The sequence below is a fragment of the Triticum aestivum genome, chromosome 7D (assembly GCF_018294505.1).
Source record: "Triticum aestivum cultivar Chinese Spring chromosome 7D, IWGSC CS RefSeq v2.1, whole genome shotgun sequence".
Taxonomy (NCBI): domain Eukaryota; kingdom Viridiplantae; phylum Streptophyta; class Magnoliopsida; order Poales; family Poaceae; genus Triticum; species Triticum aestivum.
The window spans coordinates 29,755,746-29,764,500 of NC_057814.1; the positions used below are offsets into that span (position 1 = coordinate 29,755,746).

Here is an 8,755-nt window from a genome sequence, read left to right on the forward strand (position 1 = left end):
TAATCACGCACAGGATTGATGAGAATAACTGGACAGATAACATATTCTTGTTTCTTCTCTCAACAAAGAATAAAAGTACATCTATCTTTGTTTTCTCATAGGGATTAATCAAGGAGACAAGCACCAAATAAGTAAAAAGCACATGTTCAAATTGTTGCGGCGAGGAAAACTAACAATCTGTGGTCTTGTTCATATTAATTCTTCCTCTCCATATCCTGATATCGTTAGCATGCATGGTCACAAAAGCATCTACACTGTCCCTATAGAGTGAAGCAGTTACTCGGAAAAAGGGCCGTCGTGTTCAAGGTTCATGAGCGAGGATGCTTTCAAATTTTCACAAGACCCTTGAGCAACTTACAGACGTAGAGCAGAAAGGTTACTTCTTTTGTACTTGCTGATTGGCAGGCCATTAAGTCCTTCCAAGCGAGCAGACCTGCGGTCAAATTTCTGCTGCCGTTCCTTCTGCACCTCCTTTCCATTGTTCATCTTGAAATGGAACGAGAGAATTAATTTGTAAAGCTCCTCAAAAAAGCAGTTACATCTGCAAATGAAGTGTTAATCTCTTTCCTTCTTAAAGTGTCACATCAGATTCCCGTCTATATATATATGGCAAGGCTAAGAGATGGTACAGTCTCATGCTGTAGCTGTAGCTGTAGCTGTCGGACTGGCCTAACTCACGTACAAGCATTACCAGTATGCCAAGATTTACTAGCTTTGAATGAGGAAAAACGTGGAAATCACTCCATGGCTTTTACTCAGCTGAACCCATCTATCTATACCTCTATACCTATACTAATTAGGCACTTCCTACAAATTTCCACGTTAATCTATCTATTTAGGCGGCTGCTACAAATCATCCGACTTATTTCCAGTGAAAATCAGTCGGGTGTGTATCCGTCCGATCTGCCCCGTGAAGCCGTTAGATGGGTCAACACACAATCACTTCCTTCTCTTCCACATTCAGCATAACGCAAACATCATGCACAGAAGCCGCCGTAGCACCGTCGTTCCGTCGCAGCACCCAGCTCGGCACCGACCGATTTGTTGCTCCTGCCTGCATCACCGCCCTGCCGCGCAGCACCGCCAAACTCGCCGCCGTCGAGTGCAGCGTTGAAGCAAGGGTGGCCACCGGCGACGGTTGTGTTGCAGCACGGGCGGCCGTCGTCGAGTGCTGCGTTGAAGCAAGGGCGGCCGCCGGCGAGTGATGCGTTGAAGCACGGGCGGCCACCGACGAGTGTTGCGTTGAAGCAAGGGCTGCCGCGGCGAGTGCTGCGTTGAAGCAAGGGCTGCCGCCGGCGAGTGCTGTCTTGAAGCAAGGGCTGCCGCCGGCGAGTGTTGCGTTGCAGCAAGAATCCGTCGCTGCCGCCGCCGAGATCCAGTGGTTGCATCGACTTGCTCGGCAACTCCAACCGCAGTAGACGGTACTAACGATGCGGCCGCTCCCACCTTTGCAGCGCCGGTCACGGCTGCGTTGCCGGCAAGCTGTGCGGTTGCAACGTCGGCAACATCAGACGCCGTTTCGCGCGAATGCAGCAGGCCACGGTGTGTTGCGGCCGCCAGTTGCAGCACCCCCGGTGAGTTTCTCCGGCCACGAGCGGCTCACCCGGAGGCCTTGTAAGCGACGACGGGATTCAAGAGATAAGTCTGGAGCGGTTTGTGGTCAAGCGTGTGGTGTACAGGAAGAAAAGAGTTGTGTGATGCGCGGGCCCGCAAGGACGCCTGGCGAGCGTTAGACGCGGCTTACGATCGTAATAGATCAGCCGGATGATTTCAACACTTCTCCATCTATTTATCTATACCTATACCTATACCTATACCTATACCTATACCTACCTACCTACCTATACTAATTAGGCACTTCCTACAAATTCCCACGTTAATTAGAATTTACGGACCGTTAATCTGGTGGGACCGAATTATAGCGGTGTAGATTAACCCATGTAATTCTGGTGCTGAAAAAAAACACTCAGTTTGGTCAAGAAATAAAAATAATGTATCTCCACTTTGAACTCTCTTCTAACAAATAATTAGTGCGGCCCCAAGTTAAAGTGTTAGTAAAGAAACAGGACTCCTCATTTATATTAAAATAATAGAAGAAATAACAAGCCGCTTGGGGCCCTGGATAAAAAATGGGTTGGGCAAATAGAAGCAAAGCCCGTCTCAAACTCTCAATCTATCTAAAAAATTCTATCTACAAGTTACAGCGTTCCTTTTCTCTCACCATTGAAAATTCTTTCATCTAGCGATCTTCCTCCATGGAATCTCCATTGCCATTCTGTCTCCCTGTAGAAAACAAGCCCACTGATCTCTCACAAAGTGAAGTCTACAAGTTCGGGGCATGGCGACCCAGGTGCTCTCAAACCCAAACTGAATCCAGAAGGTTGGTGGATGGATCCAGTGTGCTCAAAGAACTTATTACATCAAAATTCTCTTCCTAATTAATCTAAATCTGATTCGTCTCTCACAATAATTTGATTCCAATTTGTCTTCATGATGGTGTATTTTGAATTGACTGTATCTTTAATATTGGATGTGGAATCGACTTCTTAATCTGGATCGAGGCGCCGTTTCCTCACTGCTGGTGCGTGCAATTTGGTTCAGCAGTCATAATTCTTCTCTCCTTCGGCGCGCGAGTAAGAACTGGCTTGATTTCTCCTGAGTAAATCAACATTGCAGAGAGTTCTCTTTTATTTTATTTCCTCTCTCATACCCAATCTTGCAACGCGTGACTCGCCGAGTGCTTTCCTGCCATGTATGCACGTCACGGGTAGGTAGTGACTTATTTGGGTATTTTTTTTTCTAAGCCGATCGACGTTACAGAGAAACGGAAGTATTCAGCGAGGCACATTTCTACCTAAGCAAGCAGGTGGATCGACTCTTCCCTGAGCAAAAACATGTACGTGGAAAACTAGGTGCTGCCGGCTAGCGTAATTGATCCGGATTAGCATAACCTGGAACATGCACACATGCAACATGGCACAGCCACGTGCCTGTTAATTTTTTTCCACCCAATCGGATGATCCTCATATGTTCTATTTCCTCCATCTCAAACAAAGCTAAGATACCATTTGGCACAAATTTCTGTAAAGAGCCTGGCAACCTTGCACGGAAGCTCTGCCATGGGCTCACAGTCGAACGTGATGAGCCAGTCACTCCATGAACTCAACGTAGACATGTATCACCAAGCCTATACATGCACGTCAAGCACTGATGCAATCAGTTAGCACGTATGCACGAACCCGTGTAAATTAATCTCAACAACCACGACCGGATGCACCAGTGGATCTCACATCTATAGATCTGTTCTTTCTCTTGGAACAGTTGGTCACGTGTCAAAAGTTTTATATGCTTCTCTAATTTTTAGAAAGAAAACTAAGATTTCTTAACAGGGTGAACCTATTGGACATATATATCTTGAATTATTTTGAGGTTCAACAACAATTATTTTTTTTCAAGCACAAAACTCTTGACAACTATTCTTTTCAAACAGGCGTTGGCGAGGCCATGTTGTGGTCACATGTACTATTTATCGATATGAAGAATGAATTATTGAGGACATGATGAAGTAGAAGTTTGACATTGTCACTACCAGAATAACTGGCGATGCCGACGGCCGAACCTATGCCGCCGGCCCCCGTCGGCATAGATTGGCCTATCCCGACGGCCCAGCCCAAGCCGTCGGCGTATATCCATCTATGCCGACGGCCCCCGTCGGCGTCGCGAGAAATATGCCTACGGCGGCCGTCGGCATAGATAAGCCCGTCGGCATAGAACGTGGGCCCGGCTACCCGGGCGGAAACGGCCTTTTGACGGCGTCAGTCTACGCCGACGGGCTAACGGCGGCCGTCGGCATAGCCCCCACGTCATCGATCCGCGTCGCCCGCCACGTCATCGATCCGCGTCGCTCGCCGGTCCATAGTATAAATCCGCTTGCCGAAATCTGGGCTTTGAACCGTTTCTTCAATATGAATAAAGCGATTAGGGATAAATGTGTGATAAAATATATTTCTTATTCTTGCAGGGATCAAACTTGCTTTCAGCCTTAGATTATCATTGATTTTAGGTGACAAGGTTTAATATTAACTATTTTGTTTTTTTATAAAAACATTTTGAGAATTGGAGCCGTAAATGTTTAGTCAATTAGGCCAGTAAATGATAACAGGCAAAACAGAATTACACTTCTTATGCAGATATATGTGTGTGGTTCATGTCAATATCTATAATATTAAAACATTCATATTTATAACTATGCCCGTGCGAATGCACGGGTTTACGACTAGTAGACACAACTTTTCATGGACTTTGACTTGAGGCATTAAACGTCAACTTCTCCAGTGCTGGAAAGAATACTTGTCTCTGGAGCACTTAATTTCTCGTCCGGGTCTCTGCTTTGAGTAGACACTGCATGTCTTACCTGCGAATCATTTTCCTTACCCAACTCGCATGGCCAAAGGATTTGACTGAAGAAAACAAGAAAACTCTGCACCAGCAACACTATTTTCCGACGCGATGAAGAGGAAAGGCCTATAAATTTGTACCAAATGCACATTAAATCCATCGTCTTCCTCCCCGGAATATCAGAGAACTGCTTTGCGGTACAGAGTGCTGCTTGCCAGCAACCAACACTATTTTGGTACAAATAGTGTTTTACCTGCGAATCATTTTCCTCCGGGTCTTCGTCGGGGTCTCTGCTTTGAGTAGACACTACATGTCTTACCTGCGAATCATTTTCCTAATCTTAGCTTTGCAACACCACAGTCTCTTCCCCTGAATTTCTTCCGTTAGATAGAGTCAACTTGTTCTGCAGCAAACGAATGCTGTTATACAGAGTACTTTAGAACCAGAGAATCAGTTTAAGCAAAATCATCTCATCGCCATATACTGCCCACTGTCTTAAGTTACCTTCTTTGTATATTCAGTACCATTCACCAGGTACAACTGCCATGTTACCGACGCAGATCTTGGTTGTCTAGTGACGCCAGTACTGGCAACGAAGCCAAGGCCATTCTGCCTCTTTGGGCCAAGCAATTCAAGTTCAGTGGCGATAGGATATGCGTGTAGTACCTTCAAACGATATACTGTAGTTGTTAGACTGGCCTAACTGACGTACAAGTATTACCAGCCTTGAAGGAGACAGAATGTGGAAAGCAGTCCATGTCTTTAAGCTCCATGCACGTAGCTGAAGCCATAGCCAAAACTTTTCATGGACTTTGACTTGACCCATTCAACGTCAATTTCTTCAGTGCTGAAAAGAATATAGCACAAATAAGATTTATGTGGCCAAGTCTCTGGAGCACTTAATTTCTCTTCCAGGTCTCTGTTTTCAGTAGAAACTGCACGTCTTACTTGGGCAATCATTTTCCTTTCACGAGTGGCACGGCAAAAGGATTTGACTGAAGGAAGCAAGAAAAGTCTGCACCAGAACCACAATTTTCCGACGCAGTGAAGAGGAAAGATCTATAACTTTGCACCGAGTGCACGGTTATTTATCATCTTTGTCCGTGGAATATTAGAGGAGAAATGCTTTGCAGTACAGAGTACTGCTTGCCAGCAACCCACAGATACTAGCACCCTGAAGCAATTATCCTACCTGCGTAAATTGATCGTTCGATCGGGATGAAGATACCCGGGGCGCAAGGTAATCCTTGTGCCACAACTCCGCATATATTTCTCGTGCAATTGCTCCTTCTCTGCCTGTGTTCATTGTTCTGCACCGGTTTCTCCCAATCAAACCCTACAAAATGCCCCGGCAGCTCCATCGATATCCCATCCCCTTTCAACATCCCTGGCAACTCGAGCATCTCGAGGAATCCAGGCTTCGACATATCATGTGATTCAACAGGGCCAATGATATCGCTCGGTCGCAAGCAGTACAGGGTCCTGGGCATCTCGCTGCTCCAGGGCTATGTACGTGTAACCGGTCACACCGTCTACACCCAGTGCCAGCAGAACGCTGGCCCGGTGACCACAAACTTCATCGACCTTCGGGGCACGCCTTTCACCTTCTCAGACACACTTAACAAGTTCACCGTCGTTGGCTGTGACTCCATGGCCATGATACAAAGCCCGGACGTAACGAGTCGGTACAGGGGAGGCTGCGTGTCGTTCTGCGCTTCTGAGGGAAGCATCACCAGTGGCACATGCTCTGGGGTGGGCTGCTGCCAAGCTTCAGTGCCCGAGGAACTCAAGGTACTGAAGTTAGAGTTTACCAGCATACGGAGCCAACTCCTGCAGTCCTCCGGATCTTTGGGGAACATCAGTAAAAGCAGTAGCGCATGGTGCAGCAAGGCGTTCATCGTGGACCAAGGTTCCTATGTGTTCTCCAGGGATCACTTGGATAGAAACCTGACGAACCTGCCAATGGTACTTGACTGGTCTATATCCGGCGGCAACTGCTCAGAGGCGCGTAGTGCACCTCAGACCTACATGTGCAAGGAGAACACCGATTGTTATACCGTGGCAAATAACACCGCGTACCGCTGCAACTGTTCTGCAGGTTTCACTGGGAACCCTTATCTGGGATGCCAAGGTGAGAAATTCATGTTTGCAATAGATGACACCTTTACATTTTGATTGCCACTAACTAAGGATATATGCCTTATTATGATTTCCCTTTCTTTACAAGATATTGATGAATGCAAAGACAAAAATAAGTACCCCTGCACGCACAAGTGCATCAACAGAATTGGTGGTTTTAACTGTACATGCCCGATGGGCATGACGGGGGATGGTAAGAAGCAGGGCAATGGGTGCAGTAGAGATAAAACACTATTGATTGCCGCAGGCAAGTTTCACATGGTCTTATATTTGTTCCCTTTTGAAATGAACTGCTAAATCTGAATGAACATGCACTTATTCAGCAAAGTCCCTACTGTCTTTTTCAGGTGGAGGCCTGCCTTTGCTGCTTGTTCTCCTCATGCTCGGATTCTGGACCCATTGGCTTTTCACGAAGAGAAAGCTTGCGAAGATAAGACAGAAATACTTTTTGCAGAATGGTGGTATGCTCCTGAAGCAGCAAATGTTTTCTCAGAGGGCGCCGTTGAGGATATTCACGTCTAGCGAGCTTGAAAAGGCAACCAACAGATTCAGTGATGACAACATAGCTGGCCGAGGTGGATTTGGGACGGTCTACAAAGGCGTTCTATCTGATCAAATGGTCGTGGCGATCAAGAAGGCGCAGCGAGTTGATCAGAGCCAGGTGGAACAATTTGTTAATGAGATGGTCATTCTCTCACAAGTGAACCACGAGAATGTGGTTCAGCTAGTTGGCTGTTGTCTCGAGTCAGAAGTTCCATTGTTGGTTTATGAATTCATCACCAACGGGGCCCTTTTTCACCACCTCCACAACACATCAGCCCCGATGCCGTGGAAGGAACGCCTAAGGATTGCAGTGGAAACTGCAACAGCACTTGCATACTTGCACATGGCTACAGAGATGCCAATTATTCACAGAGATGTCAAGTCCTCAAACATACTCCTCGACGAGAGCTTCACCGCGAAGGTCTCCGATTTTGGTGCTTCGAGGCCAATGGCCCATAATCAGACCCATGTGACGACCTTAGTGCAGGGGACACTAGGGTACATGGACCCTGAGTACTTCCAGACAAGCCAACTGACCGAGAGAAGTGACGTCTACAGCTTTGGTGTAGTACTTATCGAGCTATTGACAAGGCAGAAACCAATATTTGGCGGTAAGATGGATGAGGTGAGAAGCCTAGCATTGCATTTCAGTATACTATTCCATGAGAACCGGTTGTCTGAAATTGTAGATCCTCAGGTAGACGAGGAAGCTGGGGCTAGACATGTTAAAACTCTGGCACAGCTGGCCTTGCGATGCTTAAGGCTGAAAGGTGAGCAGAGGCCAAGGATGGTAGAGGTTGCAGTCGAACTTGAAGCGCTGCGAAGACTAATGAAGCAACACTGCTTAGTCAATCCCGAAGATTGAACAAGAGTGTTGTGTGGCAGACTTGCTAGACTTCACAATTTCAGATTCAGTTGGTATATTGATGTGGAAAGATGTGTGAAACAACACCGAGAGCAAATAAGAGCCTCTTCTTGAGAGTCTCAGTGCGACGAGGAAATGGATACTGTTTATGAACTAAGCTAGTTGTTGTAATAATTGGTGGCCCACATATGGCTTGCCGGTATGACCAAAGACAAAGTGCTTCTGATCATATAATTGAAGAATGAACAACATTGCATGGTTAAAAAAAAACCAAGCAAATTGATCTCCTGTTCATCCTGTAACTGTAATTATGCAAGAGACAAGAGTTTACTTGGTGCTAGAAGGTGAATAAATCATTCCTTGGTTGTATTTCTTAAAATATAAAAGCTTAACATGTCAAGACGGCATTTTGAACTTACTAATTTTTACCTAAATAAAAAGCCCAGATAAATTGGCTCAAGGAAACACCCTTCACAACAACAAGTATCTTCTTATCATTTACATGAACACAACTTAAGTAATTATTGCTACCAGGCTTCTTCCCCTCAGTGTGAGTATTTAGTGAAGTCAAGTAATTTCAATGTGCGGAGGAACACAATACGAGTTTACGATTAAACGGATTTCAGCGGTGGCGTATTGGATCTCACCTAAGTGGCCGGCCCCGGCGCATCCCCTCCGCTCCGCCGCCCATGGCCCTTCGTTGCCAAGCGCTTCGGCAGCATGGGGGAGGACTGCCGCGCGTCCCCTTCGCCCCCTTCTCCGGCGGCTCCCTTGCCCCCTTCTCTCGTCGCCCATGCGCACGGGAAGATG

General features: G+C 46.5%; 1 protein-coding gene across 1 annotated transcript; it reads left to right on the forward strand.

The window, feature by feature from the left end:
* The first annotated feature begins 5,616 nt into the window (after window positions 1–5,616).
* Window positions 5,617–8,075, forward strand: LOC123169145 (wall-associated receptor kinase 3). Its single transcript, XM_044586997.1, has 3 exons — window positions 5,617–6,529; window positions 6,626–6,784; window positions 6,885–8,075. Exons 1-3 carry the CDS (start codon window positions 5,617–5,619, stop codon window positions 7,943–7,945), a joined length of 2,133 nt encoding a protein of 710 aa, XP_044442932.1. The 3' UTR covers window positions 7,946–8,075.
* The last annotated feature ends 680 nt before the right edge of the window (window positions 8,076–8,755 follow it).